Source organism: Panicum virgatum, chromosome 7K (assembly GCF_016808335.1).
Source record: "Panicum virgatum strain AP13 chromosome 7K, P.virgatum_v5, whole genome shotgun sequence".
Classification (NCBI taxonomy): Eukaryota; Viridiplantae; Streptophyta; class Magnoliopsida; order Poales; family Poaceae; genus Panicum; species Panicum virgatum.
In genome coordinates this window covers 36,856,944-36,875,031 of record NC_053142.1, presented here as the reverse complement: position 1 = coordinate 36,875,031, position 18,088 = coordinate 36,856,944, and the positions used below count along the sequence as shown (strand labels likewise).

At 49.8% G+C, this 18,088-nt stretch overlaps 4 protein-coding genes across 4 annotated transcripts; 2 read left to right on the top strand and 2 right to left on the bottom strand.

Annotated features, from left to right (window-relative positions):
• Positions 1 to 462: 462 nt before the first annotated feature.
• Positions 463 to 1,660, bottom strand: LOC120641269. The gene is made up of 2 exons (XM_039917315.1): positions 1,090 to 1,660; positions 463 to 954 (listed from the first exon to the last, which is right to left on the bottom strand). The coding sequence occupies exons 1-2, from the start codon at positions 1,603 to 1,605 to the stop codon at positions 649 to 651; spliced, it is 822 nt and encodes a 273-aa protein (XP_039773249.1). The 5' UTR covers positions 1,606 to 1,660; the 3' UTR covers positions 463 to 648.
• A 4,228-nt stretch (positions 1,661 to 5,888) lies between these two features.
• On the top strand, positions 5,889 to 7,838 carry LOC120641267 (cinnamoyl-CoA reductase 1-like). The gene is made up of 5 exons (XM_039917312.1): positions 5,889 to 6,241; positions 6,396 to 6,581; positions 6,684 to 7,039; positions 7,154 to 7,313; positions 7,579 to 7,838. Exons 1-5 carry the CDS (start codon positions 5,975 to 5,977, stop codon positions 7,645 to 7,647), a joined length of 1,038 nt encoding a protein of 345 aa, XP_039773246.1. The 5' UTR covers positions 5,889 to 5,974; the 3' UTR covers positions 7,648 to 7,838.
• Positions 7,839 to 9,275: 1,437 nt separating this feature from the next.
• LOC120641265 (probable galactinol--sucrose galactosyltransferase 2) lies at positions 9,276 to 13,539 on the top strand. The gene is made up of 14 exons (XM_039917310.1): positions 9,276 to 9,889; positions 9,990 to 10,237; positions 10,370 to 10,460; positions 10,544 to 10,592; positions 10,705 to 10,796; positions 10,938 to 11,045; positions 11,122 to 11,229; positions 11,320 to 11,730; positions 11,807 to 11,948; positions 12,032 to 12,099; positions 12,223 to 12,357; positions 12,445 to 12,662; positions 12,764 to 12,852; positions 12,964 to 13,539. The coding sequence occupies exons 1-14, from the start codon at positions 9,543 to 9,545 to the stop codon at positions 13,261 to 13,263; spliced, it is 2,406 nt and encodes an 801-aa protein (XP_039773244.1). The 5' UTR covers positions 9,276 to 9,542; the 3' UTR covers positions 13,264 to 13,539.
• On the bottom strand, positions 13,507 to 16,572 carry LOC120641266 (glycosyl hydrolase 5 family protein-like). Its single transcript, XM_039917311.1, has 4 exons — positions 16,372 to 16,572; positions 15,549 to 16,221; positions 15,196 to 15,443; positions 13,507 to 14,726 (listed from the first exon to the last, which is right to left on the bottom strand). Exons 2-4 carry the CDS (start codon positions 15,966 to 15,968, stop codon positions 13,667 to 13,669), a joined length of 1,728 nt encoding a protein of 575 aa, XP_039773245.1. The 5' UTR covers positions 15,969 to 16,221; positions 16,372 to 16,572; the 3' UTR covers positions 13,507 to 13,666.
• Positions 16,573 to 18,088: the final 1,516 nt, after the last annotated feature.

Here is an 18,088-nt window from a genome sequence, read left to right as displayed (position 1 = left end):
CGGTCCGGTTCCGGTTTCGGCCGGTACCCAACCGGCCAAAATTCAAATTTTAAATTTGAATTTAAAAAATGAAAAATTCTCAAAAAATTCCTAAAAATACTTCAAGGTGTGATGAATCTAATGGTGTCAAATTTTTTCAAAAAATCATTCATTTAGTATAGTTTGTGGGAATTTAAAGTTAAATCAAAAAAGAAAAAGAAAAAAAATGGGCCGGCCCATGAAGGCCCACCGGTCAAACTGGCCGGTAAATCGGTTGCACGGGAGCTTTTGAATTTCAAACCGGTCAAACCGGCCGGTAAACCGGTCGGAACCGATTGTATGGGAGTTTTTGAATTTATTTGAATTTGAATTTGAATTCAACCGGTTTCCACCGGTTACCGGCTTAACCGGTCCGGTAAACCGGTACCGGAGGGCGGCGGTTAGGCCGGTCCGGTCGGATTTTAAAACCCTGTTCCCAGCATGTGTCTGAATCTGCTGTTCGATGTATGATATCTCAGCTTCTGAACTTTCAGCTGATCTCCACTCTAATACAGACTCATCTTTCACGCTACCTGATCATTGTACAGATGGAACAGCTCCCCCAGTACCGGCAAAAGTTTCAGTAAAATCTATCCATTGGCAAAAGCTTCAGTGATCGTATTTATGGCTTTACATTGGCTTGAAGTTCCTGTACGAGATGACGGCGTAGAACGGGTCGGAGCTGGCCATGCCGAACAGCCTCATCACGGCGTCCAGCGGCGACGCCGGCGACCCGCCGGCCGCTGGCAGCTCCCTGACCACCTCGGGCTGCGTGAACCCCTCCACGCACTGGAAGTACTGCGTCACGAGCTGGACGCGGCTGTACGCGGTGCCCTCTCGCCACGCGCCGATCGCCTTCTCGTAGAACATCCGGTTGCTGAAGCTCACGATGCACACTCCCCCCGGCTTCAGCACCCGGAAGATCTCCGCGAACACCTCACCAAAATCAATCGAGATAAATGCAAGCTTAGTCAGCTCGACGCCAACGCGATGCCAATCGAAAGAATCTCTCTATTCCTAGCTGCTGCTGATTGCAGCAGTTGAAAGAAGAAGAGGAGATGCTGCTGCTACCTTTTCAGGGTACTGCAGGTACTGCACGCTGACGGTGCAGAGCACGGCGTCGAAGCTGCCGCCCTCGAGCGCGAGCTGCTGCTCCTCGTTGAGGTCCTTGACGAAGAAGGCGTCCAGGCGCGGGTTCCTGGCGAGCTCCTGCGCGTTGAGCCCGTGGCCGACGACGCGGCGGAGCCGGAGCTCCGGCGGCAGGTGGCTGACCCAGGAGCTCATGAGGTCGAGCACGTCCCACCCGGCGCGGAGACGCTCCCGGTAGAGGCCCGTGAGCGCGGCGATGAAGCCGTCGTCGACGTGCGTCACGAGCCGTGGGAACGCGTAGAAGTCGCGGTCGGGGCGCGGGTCCAGCTTCGCGCGGCCCTCGGGCGGGAGCACCAGGCGACGGATGCCGCCGGCCGCCGCGGCGGAGGGCGGCGGCGGCGGCGAGGGTTGGGCGTTGTCGGAGCTGGAGCATCGTGGCGCCACGGGCCAGAGTGGCCGCGGCCGCGGGCGCAGCGGCTGGGGCGCGGTGCAGAGCATGTTCTCGTGGAGCGCTCAGGCTCACCCGTTAGATGCAAGTGTTGTGTTTTATCTGGTGGCATTGTTGTCATGTCCCCTCGCTCTTTTATCGAGTGTATTTACATAAAAGTCGTGAAAATGCTGCTCTCTCAGTTTTCCAAACCAACCAAATATTTATGAGAATTCTTTGAAAAATTGGTGTTGCCAGGCATGCTATAATGTATCGCGCTACAAAACTTCAGACAATTTTCTAAAAAAAACTTCAGACAAAAAAATGAGCTATACAATTAGCAAAAAGGACAAAGGCTGTGTTTAGTTCGCGAAAAAGTTTAGGTTTGGTACTGTATAATATTTTGTTATTATTTAATAATTAATGTCTAATTATAGATTAATTAGGCTTAAAAGATTTATCTCGTATGAATCAGTTATGTTGTGTAATTAGTTTTTTCTTCAACTGCATTTAATGCTCCATGCATGTATTCAAATATTCGTTGTGACGGATACTGTAGAAACTTTTTTACCAACTAAACAGGACCAAATTTTACAATCTCTACAGAATCATTATTGTTTTATCCCTCATCGTGTGGTTAATTTTTTTTAAAGCGGAGCTATAATTATATATATATCATACTATAACATTTTTGAGTAACTACTCCCTCTGTCCATGAAAAAAAATGCAACTCTAAAGTTTAAAAATTGTCCACAAAAGAACGAAATTTTAGCATACACCAGCTTGCGTGGGGCTCACTTTTATAGGGATTATAATGATGACAGTGAAATAATTTCAAGGTATATATGGCTGTTTCCACACAATCTATGGTCACCTCATAGAATTGTCACATGGGTCCCATAAGGCTTTGGGCCTACTAGTAGACGGAGGTAGTTTAGATGGTGTTTTTTTTTTGAAGTGGTTTAGATGGTGTTTTGAATGTTGATAGAACCAATAAACATTTTAACCAATAGGTGGAGGGCAGGCTATTGGCCTTTGCGCCTAGTGAAGAAATTGCCGCCTATTTTGCAGTATCAATAAACGTATTTAGAAAGAACACTACTATTATTTTTTACAATAGAGCACCACGATTATTCAGTTTCTCATCAGTTATCTTACTCCTGTTACTAAAAAGCCCACGTGGCCCGATCCAAGGTTGAAACGAGGCCCATATCTGTTAAGGGATCGTTAGTTGATTGGTAAAACTCCACTAAAAAAAAGTTGATTGGCAAAAAAGACGAAGGTCATGTGTGATTTTAAAGCTCATTCTTATTTGGCGTTGTATTCTCCGATCTTATCTTTAACCTTCGGTGTCCAAGTTTGCCCCCATCAATTCTTTAACACAGCAGATTGAACCGTGGTTTTGGTCGATATGAATGATGACGTGTCTGTCTGGTTTTGACCATGTGGTGCCACATCATCCATGCTGTGTCACCACACCATCTAGTCTGAGTCTCATCTCTCCGCCATCATGGCGCACACTGCTGCCTTCCTGGCCGAGCTCATCGCCGATCCTCTCCTTCAGCGCCACCTCTCCGCCGTGGTGGTCGCTAACAGTGTCGGTGGGCAGCGGGCGGCCACGCTCCAGGCGTTGTCCCTCATCTACGACGCAGGGCCGTACCGGCAAATTCGAGGGCCCTGTGCGAAACAATGGACTGGGCCCTAGTGGCCTAGTGCAGGATCGTGAATACGAAGTGATAGCAGCCGGCAAGCGCGATAAGCGCGATGTGCTGTGTGAAAGCACAAATGTTAGAAGTCACACGTGTGACTGACAGTTAAATCATCACAAAAGGTCTAATAACTATTTTTTGTTCCGGAATAATTTCTTTTATTGCTGGAACAATTGTTATTGCTTGAGCAACAAAATTTTTTTTCCAAAAAAAGTTTGTTTTAGCAACAAAGCATTGAGGGGCCTAGTTTATTAGGCCGATTTTAGGTTCAAAATATGGAATCCTGGAGAGATTGTGGTGCTGTGATAGGTCCGCTCGAGATCACACACCTGACCCCGAGTAGCACTCATATAAAAGGAAGTGATAAGTGATACGCCTACAATGATTTATCTTTTAGGAGCAATTTGGGCCATATTTTGCTACAAATTGAATCAATAATTAAATAAATTAAAGTATTTACATGACTATATCTAATGTATATATAATATTTTGGGGCCCTTCAAATTCGGGGGCCCTGTGCAGTCGCACGGCCCGCACGTGCTTAGATACGGGCCTGCTACGACGCGATCTACACCGCTGCCTCCGGCTCGCCGTCCCCGTTGTCGCTTTGTGCCGCCCAGCACCTGCTACAACAACTGCCTATGCGAGGGAGGTCAGGCAGCAGCGGAGCTCCCGCGAGGTCGACGACAGCGAGGGAGGTCGGGTTGCACTGGAGCTTCTCTCTTCGGACAAAGCTCGTGCCCGTGCTGCACTGACGACCACCCCTATGCCCGATACCGATCAAGCAGGCACAGAACCGCCGACCTGGCAACCTCTCTCTCTCTCTCCTTTTCTTCTATCTTTTTCTGCCCTCCCCTATTCCAATTTGGCCACCGCCTCCCTCCAACCACTCCGAGCAACGAAAGAGCCCACGGTAAGCATTCTTGGATCCTCTCCTACCTTTCCCATCACTCAATTTTGCACCTCCCATCTTCTACCTAGCTCCCGTCATGCGCTCGAACCCACCGCCATGCGCTCGAACCCACCGCCGCCATGCCTTCGTCACCAGCCGCCATGGTAGAGGAGAGCATGGAGGTGATGTGGCTCTGGCGTATGTGGCTCTGATTTTCGAGTTGAGGGGGCAAACTTGGACTCCAACATTAGTTCAAGAGGTAAAACAGACTTTTCTCAATGTATAATGACTAGACTTGATCATTTAGTGTGTCGGGTCACAAAATTTCGGGTTTTTTTTTCTTTGGTCCCAACCAGGCTTGACCTGACCATTGGGCTGGATTTTTTTTGGTCCGATACTGGATCCAACCTGATTTTTTTTATGTACAAATTTCAGATCAGGTTGCGTTGGGTCAAAAAATTTGATTCATGCCCGGTTTCATTTTTGCAGTGGGTCAAAAAAATTGGCTTGAACCGGGTCTACATATTGATCGGATCAATATTGATCAGGTCGGGTGCGGCCAATGATCACGTATAATAATGACGTGGGATCACCATATAAGAATAAACTGATTTTGATTTATTCCTGTGGTCATTCGGGGCTCATCACAGTCTACGATGAACATCCGTCACAAAGATTATTAATTGTATCTACTGGCAGGACACGACGCCACCACATGTCGTTGCCTCTAATATCGTTTTGCCCGAGAGAGGTCTTGTGAGAGCTGATGACAAATTAAACCATAACACGAGGTCTTGCTGTATCATTTTGTTGCATTCTTGTCAAAGCTGACCGCAAACCACATAACACGAGGTCTTGCTTTTAATCATTTTGCTGTATTCTTGTCAGAGCTGACCACAAACCATAACACGAGGTCTCGCTGTTAATCATTTTGTTGTATTCTTGTCAGAGCTGACCACAAACCATAACACGCACGAGATGAAACGCATAAGTATTATTGTTTTTCTATATTCTTGATTTCTTGTTAGAAACGCAGGAGCTCGCACATATATAAATTTACCCAACTGCCGCAACATGATAAGTATTGAGCACTAGTATTTCATCTCTACACGAATTTGTTGGGAATATAAAAAAAAGTCGTTGAATCAGCGAAGATCAAATTAAAGCATAGTATTAGCACAAGTGCAAGTACATTAATGCTATCTGATTGGTGATCTCATACATCATCACGTAATCTTTAAGACAATTTAACAGATAATAGTATCTACAATGAATTGTCTCTTAAGATATCACGTATAATTGTGTCCAATCCCTTAATTTCCGCATAGATAAAGGGAGATTGTGTAATGCGTGATTACCATAGTTCGTACAATGATGGGAAAAAGTCTTATAGTACTCCACTTCTTAATTCTACTTTATACCTCATTCTCTCTCGTCTACATCATGAAAATTACAGTAGAATCATACAACGCATGAGACAAACTTATTATAGATACCCACCTAACGTGTAAAGATCATTATAACTACAATAAAACTAATAACAATTCATGGGTAAGGGTGTCTCCTTGCTCTCACTTCAAAGCTTATCATCTCGTGTCCAAGTCCAGAGATCAGACGAGGACCTCGTCGATCACGTGGTAGGCGCAGCAGTGCAGCACGCTTCACACCGCAAGTTGTGCGTGCGGGTATCGGTGCCTCTGCCTAGTTAGTGTTGTGTACTCCGTAGTATATATATATTAGCGCGGACAATGGCGAGAGGTGTACGTACGACTGCTCCGCCGCCTTCACCAGCTAGCCACCACCCCGCTGCGCGTGCGACCGATCGGCCGGCGTCCGGCCATGGCCGTCCTCGTGTGCGTCACCGGCGCCGGGGGCTTCATCGGGTCCTGGATCGTCAAGCTCCTCCTCGCCCGCGGCTACGCCGTCCGGGGCACCTCCCGCAGCGCCGCCGACGACCCCAAGAACGCGCACCTCTGGGCGCTCGGCGGCGCGGCGGAGCGGCTGGCCATGGTGCGGGTGGACCTGCTCGACCCGCCCGCCCTGCGCGCCGCCTTCAGCGGCTGCGACGGCGTCATCCACACCGCCGCGCCGATTGTTGGCGACCCAGTAAGCTAGTTCATTCTGCTCGGAAGCAGCTCGATCTGCTAGGGCGGCCGATCTCGAGTGCTGGACGTTCCCTTTTTTTTCTCCCCATTTCCGACGAGCAACGCGGTCCTCATCTCCCAGCTGCTAGCTTGTCATATTTTTGCTTGCCTGCCAGGACGAAATCCTCGACGCGGTGGTCACCGGGACGCGGAACGTGGTGGAGGCCGCGGCCGACGCCGGCGTGCGGCGGCTGGTGCTGTCCTCCACCATCAGCGCCATGTACATGGACCCGCGGCGCGACCCCGAGGCGCCCCTCGACGAGTCGTCCTGGAGCGACCTCGACTACTGCAAGAACACCCAGGTGAGCATCGTCGTCATCACCAGCGCCAGCAGCAAACCAGTGTTCGGCCCATCATCATCGAACTGGAAGAAGATATATAATCACGGCACCATTATTGCACAGAACTGGTACTCGTACGCCAAGACGGTGGCGGAGAAGGGCGCCTGGGACGCGGCGCGAGCACGGGGGCTGGACATGGCGGTCGTCGTCCCGGTCATCGCGCTCGGCGCGCTGCTGCAGCCGGGCCTCAACGTGAGCAGCACGCACATCACCAAGTACCTCAACGGGGAGGTGGCCACGTACGCCAACGCGTCGCACGCGTACGTCCACGTCGGGGACGCCGCCGAGGCGCACGTCAGGGTGCTCGAGGTGCCCGCCGCCGGCGCGCGGCGGTACGTCTGCGCCGAGAGCTCGCTGCATCGCGGGGAGCTGTGCCGCGCCCTCGCCGAGCTCTTCCCCGAGTACCCCATCCCGACGAGGTGGTCCATGTACAACCAGATTGTTATGTTATATTCCTGGTCCTTGCGGATTATTCTGAATGACGAGGAAGGATTGCTGAATGCCTACTCATCTTGCTTCTTCTCTCGCATCAGGTGCAAGGATGAGGTGGGTCCACCAAAAAAGGGCTACAAGTTTACGAACCAGCCTCTGAAAGACCTGGGCATGAAGTTCACGCCGCTGCGTGAATACCTCTATGAAGCAGTGAAATCTCTGCAAGAAAAGGGTTTCATTCAGAAGGCAACTGACACCAAGGTGCAAAATATATATCAACAATACTGTATGCATAGGGTTTAATTAACCAGACGCTGCATTTCATTGTATGCATAACAAACGTCCAAAATAGTACTGACAGGTTGGACTCATCTTAACCGCACTATTTTGAAGAATGAAAAAAAAAGGATGCCCTCAATGGTGAATGAACTTGTATACTAGGCTGCAATAAAGCATATCGATGAAACAAAAAATCTTATGCGTGCATTGCCTTATATACTGTGGACTGTGGTATTGCTTGTTACAGGTGGCAGAAAAAAGGAGCCCCCCGCCTTCAGAAAATCTGCCGGTGCCCATTTCTGTAGCAAAACTTTGACAATTCTTCGCAGACCTTGTGTCAATGATGTTACAAATAAAAGCGAAACTTATGTAAGATTAGATTTACTTTGTGATTGTCTTCTTACACTGAACCAGCAGGTATCATGTGCCCGCGCAAATTGCGGAGCTATCAATAATCCATGTCTGAACGTAAGATTATGTTATTCTTGTTTTATGAAGCCATCAAATTATGCATTGTTTTCCATCGTTTTTTCTCCCTTTTACCACCACTGTGTAGGCTCCTCGTTTTTTCATTTATTTTGGAATTTACATCATATTTTATTTTATTTTCACATAGATTCCGTTTGTGGTTTGTCAATAATCCAAGGCCGTGGTGGGTGATCTATAAATATCTGTGGTATTTTTTTTTGTTACTTTGAGGTAATATTAGCATAATAGCAGTGGTATTCTTTCTAAAAAAAAGTTCAGATTACTCCTCTCAAGTATCGTCAAAGTTCGGATAACCCCCTAAACTATTTCTTGGTTCACTTTACCCTCTAAATTATATCATTTTGTCAAATTTACCCTTTGATAAAATTTATCTTTTTTATTTATCTATGCACAAGCAAAATCTTGAGCTAAATTTTTGCAGGATGATAGCAAACATCATAAACTATTTTAGAAAAATATGACAAGAACTTTCATCATTATTTTGATAGGATATAATATTTAATAATAAATTAAACCTTATGATACAAAACTATGCAAAAAAAAATAAAAACAACCCTGCACAAGCATAAATTCAGATTCCACTTGTATGTGGAGAAATAAATAAAAAAGTAAATTGTATTAGGAGGTAAATTGAACTAAATGATATAGTTTTGAGGTCAAATTAAACCAAGAGTTAAGGAGGTTATTCAAACTTTGTCCATACTTGAGGGGAGTAATTTGAACTTTTTTTTCTAATTTCTAAAGCCCCTTCTGTTCTGGAGTTTGGACCTTAGAAATCAGTGTGCACTTACCAATAGCCTGGCTGCCCGTCTTCACGATTGAAAACGACGCTCTCTCTGCAGTAGAGGGTTTTAGAGCCGTTCCAGCTATATGCAATCATCATCTAGATTCTTTTAGAGGCGTTCTTCATCTGGATGAAACCTATTCCTTCTTTTTCTTCTTCACTTTTTTTTCTATCACATCATCAAAAAAATTATCGCACCATCAAAAAGTTATAAGTGATGCGTAATTAAATAAGAACGAAACTCCCATCGGTTAATAATCTTATGAAGGAAGTTTATCTTATTCTTTTTGTTTTGGAAGTATGGTTGTATGGAAGTTTCTTCGGTTAGTTGGTTATAATCTACTCCCTCCGTCCCAAAAAAAATAAGTCATCTTATAAATTTTAGGACAAATTAACAAGAAAGTAAAACGACCATATTTACCTCTATTTATTATTCATATTTGGCGCTAACTGATTCTTGCATATACATAGACTTTTTAAATAGAGTAGAATGACTTGTTTTTTGGATAAAATTTGAACTCTAGAATGACTAGTTTTTTTTAGAACGGAGAGAGTACTAATAAATGTTTTTGGGCTTTAGAGCTTCAGCGGCCCAGGCACTTGGCCTGTCTGGGCTGAACATTACGACCTCCTCTTCTTACGGACGGCCTCTTTCCACCAAGCCCATAGTCTTTTACGTGCATCGCCACCGCTATACAGCGCCGCAACTCGTGTGGCCGGTCAACGGCGACGCGTGTTCCGGCCACCGCCGCCGGTTAGCGACCGCCGGGGGCCGGGGCCCCGAGACCTTTCGAGATTGTTCCCGGCCTCTCTCTTCTTCTCCCCCCTTGCAACATGCCTTCGTCTTCCCCGCGTCTCACGCCCCACAAGTCAATATTCTAGAGCTTATCCACACACGCGGGACCGGGACGGCGGGAGTTCCCCGTCGCCTTTCCTACATGGCGCTGACGAGGCTGGTCATCATGTCCTCGCTCCCGCTTCCTTCTCCGTCGTATAAGATGTCGCGCTGCTGCCGCGACCGCGGCCGCCGGCTCCTCCTCCGCAGAGCAATGTCGGTAGCCTCCGATCACCTCAGCACCGTCGCGCCGACGCCGCGGCGGCAGCAGCAGCAGATGATGGCGCGGCTCGAGCACGGGTCCCTGCTGGTCGGCGGGCGCGAGCTCCTCGCCCGCGCCCCGCCCAACGTCACCCTCCGCCCCGCCGGCGTCCCCGGCGCCGCGTTCCTGGGAGCCAGGGCGGCGGAGCCGTCCAGCCGCCACGTTTTCTCGGTCGGCACCCTGGCTAGGTAAGCCACTCGCCCTCGAGCTAGAACGCGGCGCCTGCGCCACCGCGATCCTCGGATTTGTGACCGACGGGGTTCCGTTCTTGGACCGGTGGCCGCGCAGTGGGTGGAGGTGGATGTCCCTGTTCAGATTCAAGATCTGGTGGATGGCCCCGGCCACGGGCGCCGGCGCGGCGGCCGTGCCGGCGGAGACGCAGATGCTGCTCTTGGAGTCCAGGGGTGAGGCGGGTTCTGCCGCCGCGGAGGGGAGGAGCGCGGTGTACGCGCTGATGCTGCCGGTTCTTGACGGCGATTTCAGGGCCAGCCTCCAGGGGAGCCCCCAGAACGAGCTCCAGTTCTGCTTTGAGAGCGGTGAGCCATGTCTGCTGCGACCTACTGAATTTCGATTTTGATGTACTCGGTTAAATTGAACAGATGTGCAAAGCTTTCCATTTTGGTAAGATTTCTGAGAGGAAAAACTGGTGTACTGTTCACTCTTGGTAGGTGATCCTGAGGTCCAGACGATGGAAGCGGTTGATGCGGTATTCATCAACTCAGGGGATAACCCATTCAAGCTAATGAAGGAATCCATCAAGTAAAGTCATGCTCTTACTTTCAAATGTAACCCAAAAAGATTTTTATTCAATGTACAAGTGCCTCACTTGCAACTTCATTCAGGCTGCTATCGAAGATCAAAGGAACTTTCAGGCATATAGAGGATAAGGAGGTAAAGATATGCAGGTTCTTTTATGCTTATGTCACCTAATTCGTTAAGTCTTGGGCAGCTTCTATTCCTTCTGTTTTTCTCATATCTAGTTTAAATTCATCACAAATACCAGATTCCTGCAAATTTGGACTGGTTTGGGTGGTGCACATGGGATGCATTTTACAAAGCTGTTAACCCAACAGGGATCGAGGAGGGCCTTCAGAGGTATACAGCAAATGTATTACATTTCCTTTTTTACACAATTGTTTATGTAATACTAAAAAGGGATATACAGTATAGAAGGGCATCTTCTTTGCTTCCTTTATATAGCCATCACTTACCAATGATGCATTTCTTGTTCTGTAGTCTGCGCGAAGGTGGTGCGCCACCGAGGTTTCTGATTATAGATGATGGTTGGCAAGAAACAGTGGACGAATTCAAGGAAGTGGATGAAACCCTCCGTGAGCAGACTGTGTTAGTGTTCCATCCTTTGGTAACCCATAAAAGTGTGCACTGCTTCGATTCCTGACATGCATTGCAATTATGCCAGGTTTGCACAGAGGCTGACTGATCTGAAGGAGAATCATAAGTTCAGGGGAGAAACCTGCAAGAATCTTGGGGACCTCATCAAGAAGATCAAAGAAAAACATGGAGTCAAGTAATTGATTTTTATAAAAATATTTAATCTAGGGTAACTAAATCTTCAAAAAGAAAAAAAATCTGAGCAAACTGGTGCATGAAACTACAGGTTTGTTTACATGTGGCATGCTTTACTTGGGTATTGGGGAGGTGTCTTAGCAACATCTGATGCGATGAAGAAGTACAGCCCAAAGCTTGCTTACCCAGTCCAGTCACCAGGTAATGTTGCCAATCTGAGGGACATTGCCATGGACAGCTTGGAGAAATTTGGAGTGGGCATCATTGATCCTGACAAGATTTATGAGTTCTACAATGATCAGCACAGCTACCTTTCTAGTGTGGGTGTGGATGGTGTGAAGGTTGATGTGCAGAACGTGTTGGAAACTCTTGGGCATGGCTTCGGTGGCCGTGTTGCAGTAACACGAAAGTATCAACACGCTCTTGAGGACTCCATTGCCCAGAACTTCAAAAGAAACAACCTAATCTGCTGCATGAGTCACAATTCAGACAGCATCTTTAGGTAGCATGTCCCTAGCTGCAGAACACATGAGCTACTATGTAGATAGAATCTGATATAATTCCTGGTTGTTTTGTAGTGCCTTGAAAAGTGCGGTTGCTAGAGCCTCTGAAGATTTCATGCCTCGGGAACCAACACTGCAAACTCTGCACATCGCTTATGTGGCATTCAATAGCATTTTGTTGGGGGAAATTTTCATACCTGACTGGGATATGTTCCATGTGAGAATTTTTGCTTCGCTATTAGCATACTTAAGCATGTTGCTGACTTCAGTGCTAGCTAATTTTCTTTTGTTCCTGTAAAGAGCAAGCATGAAACAGCAGAATTTCACGGAGCAGCTAGAGCACTGAGTGGAGGTGGCGTCTATGTGAGGTGATATTTTTGTAGACCATTTAGTATATTTCCAGTTACGAACTTGTGGTTGCTATAAAGTTTTAACCCAAACACAGGAGCTCTTCTTACAAGTTACATATATACATTTGTTGCAATATGCAGTGACAAACCTGGGGTGCATGACTTCAGTGTCCTCAAAAAGCTTGTTCTACCAGATGGCTCGATTCTAAGAGCAAGATATGCCGGCCGGCCTACACGCGATTGTCTGTTCAATGACCCGGTCATGGATGGCAAAAGGTACAAGCACATTGACACATAGCTTTAACGGTTCCTTTTGCTACTGTGCTGCTCTCGGAAAATACTAATCTGTGAGTTCTTCTGCAGTCTGCTGAAAATATGGAACCTGAACAATTTTTCTGGCGTCATCGGTGCGTTCAATTGTCAAGGAGCCGGGCAATGGGTTTGGCCAGTGAAAGACATTGCTTATGTTCCCACCAGCATTAACATCACCGGCCATCTCTCCCCTTCAGATGTAGAATCTCTTGATGAGATTGCCGGTGATAGTTGGAGTGGAGAGACTGCAGTATATGCTTTCAATTCATGTAAATTTCGTTGGTTGCCTGCTTTGTTTTACTAAGTCTTAACATTTCCATCTCATCACCCTACCATCAGTGACTGATTAGCCCCCTGTTCGGTCTTACAGGTTCTCTTTCAAGGCTTCAGAAGCACCAAAATTTGGAGGTTTCACTGTCTACCATGGCATGTGAGATCTACACTATTTCACCGATAAAGGTGAGGTTGCTTGTTTCCTTTCCCTTTATTTCCCTTCTTACATAAACTTCAACATTTGTTCAGCACTGTAAATTTCGTCTTCTTACAGAAATGCTCTGTTTCTTGCACCAGGTTTTCAGCGAAGCCGTTCAGTTCGCACCTCTGGGACTGATCAACATGTTCAACTCTGGCGGCGCACTTGATGATGTCTCGAGCACCGCTGATTCTTCAGCTACCACAATTCACGTCAGATGCCGAGGGCCAGGGCGGTTCGGGGCGTATTCAGCCACCCGGCCGGAGCTCTGCAGAGTCGATGGACAGCAAGTGGAGTTCAGTCATACAGAGGATGGCCTGCTAGCCTTTGACCTTCCTCACCGTTCATCCCACGACGGCGACCGGTGGCACATTGAGATTCTCTACAGAACTCTCTGAACGTTTACCGTCCCAACAGGCGATTTCCTGCCATTCTCTATGGTAACTGCAACGCGTGCACATGTTCAGAGGAAGTTTTCAGAGAAGCCAATGTTCAGTTGGTTCTGCTAGATTGTGCTGCATTTTGCAATGGCCACACGTGTGTAATTTTTTATTCACAATGCGATTGTTGTGTTGTATTGGTATACTGTGATTTGGTATGAAAGAGAGCACCAGCGCCAATTCTGTGGCAATGTGAACTTGTGAATCCTGTGAGAGATTATTTGCTCATGCTGATAAGTTGCCTCAAGAACACCGCTCTATGGTTCAAAGGGCAGCGTTTCTCTGTTCTCGTCGTCCTAGCACGTACGCGCTACATTTCTCTCGGTAGGATGATGGAAGCCAACGATCGATCGATCGATGATCAAAACGACCTGATCTTCCAGTTCTTGAGCTTGAGCGGCAGCTGCGCGAGCAAGTTGGGGTTGGCGGCCACGCTCCTCGTGCTGTTCACCAGCTTGAACCACTGGCTCTCCGGGTCGCAGCTGTTGTCGGCGCTCAGGCACCGGCACGGGTTGGTGACCACGCTCCGGCCGTCGGCGCCCACGTCCAGGCAGAGCGCGCCGCCGCCCGCGGCAGAGGCCGAGGACGACGCCGCCGCCGTCGCGTTGACGGCGACGTGCAGCTTGGAGTCTGACACGAGGCGCCACCGCGCCATGGCGTCGCCGCAGCTCGCGCCGAGGCTCGCGGGCCTGCCGGCGCCCTCGGCGCGGAGGCACAGCTGGGAGCTGTCCCGCAGCGCCAGGCTCTGGTCCTGGGCGCTGTACTCCCACGCCTCCGTCTCGTCGCAGGGGCCCAGCTCCAGCGTCTGCGCCGCCGGCGACCGGCGGCGCACCACCGCGCACATCCCGGTCACCGGGTGGAAGAGCGCCGTGTACGGCGGCGCCTCGGCGAGGCCGGGGCCCCTGAGCGGGCGCTGCAGGGCCTGGACCCGGCGCAGCGCGGTGGCGTTGCGGGGCTTGCTCCAGGACCCGTCGAGCACGCCGTAGGCCTCGTCGTGGTCCCGGACGCCCTCCCGGAGGTAGTAGCTCCCCTGCAGCGCCCAGAGCGCCCAGTCCAGGTCGAGGTCGGCGACGACGGCGGCGGCGCAGCCGTAGTAGCGGTTGTCGTTGGCGTTGGCGCCGCGGTTGTCGACGCCGAACTCGCTGAGGATGACGGGCCAGCCCCGGTCGAGCAGGTAGAGCGCGCGGCGGGTGACGCCGGCCGACACGCGCGCGCAAGCCTGGTTGGCGTTCCCGGAGCTCCACTCCTGGCTGTTGGAGAAGCTGTACCAGTGCACCTCGAACGCCGCCTTGCCGGCGAAGCTCAGGTTCACCGGCCGCGAGCTGAGGAAGGCCAGGTCGTTGTCGAAGCTGAGGCCCGAGAGGATGACCAGCACGCGCGGGTTCGCCGCGTGCACCGCCTCCGCGCCGCGCTGCATGTACCTGCGCGCGTGCCGACGCGGGTGGCTGTCAGTGTCAGTCAGGCTCGGTCGACCACCGCACCGCTTGGCATTGAAGGCTCGCTCGCCCGCCTGCCATCGCCACGCCAACAGAAGAAGCGCCCGTGGTGGCACAGCGAACTAATTGATGAATCGACGAAAGAAAGGCCGGCCATGATTACTGATCTTCACATGCCGTGCAGGAGCAGAGCCAGCAGACTGCAGTGTCCTGCTGGAGCTGGAGTACTGTATGGTGGTAGGAAGCCCAGCTGCCAACCACTGGGATTCATTTACTGGCGATGTTCATGGCGGACGGCACAGATGAGCATGGTAGGTAGCACGGCATCGCTAATCGTTAGTGCCATTGCCGAGGTAGTTTAGATGAAGATCACGGTAACCACTGTTCTACTTGCACTAATCGTGTTTCGTTCTATGCGAGCAGGAAAGAGTTTTTAGCGAGATTGATGGCTTACTTGTACCAGTCGTTGGCGTTCTGCCTGGGTCCCCTGAGCTCGTTCCGGAGGCTCATGCCCACGACGTTGGGCGCGGCGGCGAACGTGGTGGCCATCCTGGTGAGGCCGTCGACCCAGACGTCCGGGTCGAAGAAAGCGTCGCCGAAGAAGCCGTTGCCGTCGGTGTTGCTGCAGCACCACCCCGGCTTGCTCAGGTGGTTGTCCAGGATCACCATCACGCCGTGCTCGCCCAGGCTGTTCACCACGGCCTGCATTGCATTTGCACACACACACCCGCCATGTCACACGTCCGGTTCAACGCCGGCCGATGAGCTTGACGCCATTCATCGGAAGGCTAGCTACAGGCGGCTTGCCTTGAGCGCGTCGATGAGCTTGAGGTCGGCGACGCCGGGGTTGTTGGCCCTGACGCCGGCGAGTGACTCGGTGAGGTTGAGCCGCTGGAAGGACTGCGCGACGGTGAGGTTGCCGTAGGAAGCGTTGGTGACCAAGAACGTGGGCCACGTGAGCCGGACGCAGTTGAACCCCATGGCGGCCACGTCCGCCGCGATGGCGCCCACGGGCCGCTGGCCCAGGCCCTCCGCCAGCATCGGCTCCAGGTGCGACGGCCAGTTCACGCACGCCAGCTTCACCCGGCTCCCGCTCGCGTCCACCACCCACCGCGACGCCGTCGACAGCGTCGGCGCCGCAGCCTGGTGGCACGCCGCCAGCACGGCGAGGACGACGGGCACCAGCCACGCCGACGCCGCGGGCGGTGACGGCGGCGACAACCTCATGGCGACGGCGACTGCAATGGTGGTGTGGAAGAGGAAGGGCGAGCGGTGGCCGCGGATATATAGGCAGGCCGCAGGCGGGGAGGGTGCCCGCCGCTTGCTTCAAGGGATCGTCACCGATTCACCACGGCGGCTGCTGAGCTGCTGACACGGCCGGCGCGGCGCCGCTGGGCCTCGACATGTGTGCGCGGCGCGGCGCACAGGGATGCCAACAGCAAGTACTCCTTGCCGATGATTTAAGGGTTGGCCGCAGCACCTGCTCGGATATAATCTATGCTTCAAGGAAGGCCATTGTAATGAGTAGTGAGATCAGCGCTGCGCTCCTAATTCGCATCCCCCTCCTCCTGAGAAAAAGAAACCGGAGGCCACCCGGCCGGTAGAGGGTTGGAGTAAAATGGCTACCTACCTCCATTACTTTTTTGGGGACGCCGTGCCTGCATCTGCTGCATCTGCATCCCGTTTCGATGTGCATGCTTGCTGCTTGTAGACACAGTGCTATGCCTGAACTACACATGAAGATAATCTTCTTCTGTACACATGCAGCCATTAGACAACTTTGAAGACAGTGTGTTGAAGATAGTCTATCAGAGAAATTAGTTTCTGCAATATCTCTTAAGTAGATGGCATCTACAGTCTTAGAGCTACAACTATCTGCACCTCTTGGAAGCGGCCTTAGTGCTACAAGCCTACAGGCTACTACTGTACTCCCAGTGCAATCAATGGCCGCTGAGATTAGGAGATTCACTGTCTCCTCTGCTTTTTAACTTGGTTGCAGATGCCCTTAGTGCTATGTTGGATAAAGCAGTGAGGAAAGGACATATCACTGGGGTGATGGAGTATTGATCCAGGGGGATTTCTCACATACAGTATACAGATGATACTGTGATTATGGTGGATGGATCTGACAAGTCCATTCTCAATCTTAAGCTGATGCTATATTGCTTTGAGTGGCTCTCTGGCCTGAAAATAAACTTCCATAAAAGTGATGTGTATGCTTTTGGAGTAGATAGACAGGAGAAAGAAAAGTTGGCTAATATGCTGAATTGCAGATTAGGAGATTGGCCAATAAAATACCTAGGCATCCCTATTTCTGACAGCAAGTTGGGGTTTTCAGCTTTTTCTGAACTCCTGAATAAGATGAGGAAGAGATTGGATCCCTGGAAGGGCAAAAATCTTTCCTCTGGGGGCAAATTGATCCTTACTAGTACCTGTCTGTCGAGTTTGCCGACTTACACCATGGGTTTTTACCTTCTCCCGAAGACTGTTCATAAGAAGATGGATCAGCTGCGAGGTAACTTCTTTTGGCAAGGAGCCAGTGAGGTTTTCAAATATCACATGGCAAAGATGAGCACCATCTGTAGGCTGAAAGAGATGGGGGTTTAGGTATGATTAATACTGAGATTATGAATGAGTGCTTAATGGTCAAATGGATTTGGAAAATTGAAAAAGGTTCAGATGAAACTTGGTTTCAACTTCTAAAAGCAAAATGCATGCCTAATGGAGATTTCTTCACTTCCAAGAATAGAGGTACCTCTCAGTTTTGGCGGAGCTTACATAAGGTTAAACACAGGGTGGTCGAAATGTTGGTTTTTGGGATGATGTTTGGATTGGCAACACCCCCTTAAGGATTCAGTTCCCCCATTTGCATAAAATGTCCAGCTTCCCTCTTGCAAGGGCTTCTGAATATTGGAAGGATGGTGGCTGGTCTATAGATTTTAGACAAAGTTTGACTATTAGCGAAAGAGCTTCATGGGAGGAGCTTGAAAATTCTCTTCCAACATCTTTGGTTGATGAGGAGCGCGATGAGGTGGTCTGGGCGCTGGACAGGACCAAGGTTTTTTCAACCAAATCCTTATATTCCTTTCTTTCCAACAGGGGAGTTTGCGTGAAGGAAAGTGACAACATTTGGAAAACCAAGATCCCTTTGAAAATAAATTTTTTTCTCTAGCAGATTGAGAATGATAGGCTTCCGACTACATCTGCTCTTAAAAAACGAGGGTGGCGAGGGAATCATCTTTGTTGTTTATGTGGGCGAAAAGAGGATGTTAATCATGTTCTTTTTAGATGCTCCATGGCTCGGTTTATTTGGTGTGGAGTTCGGGAAGCCCTGGCAGGGAAAAACA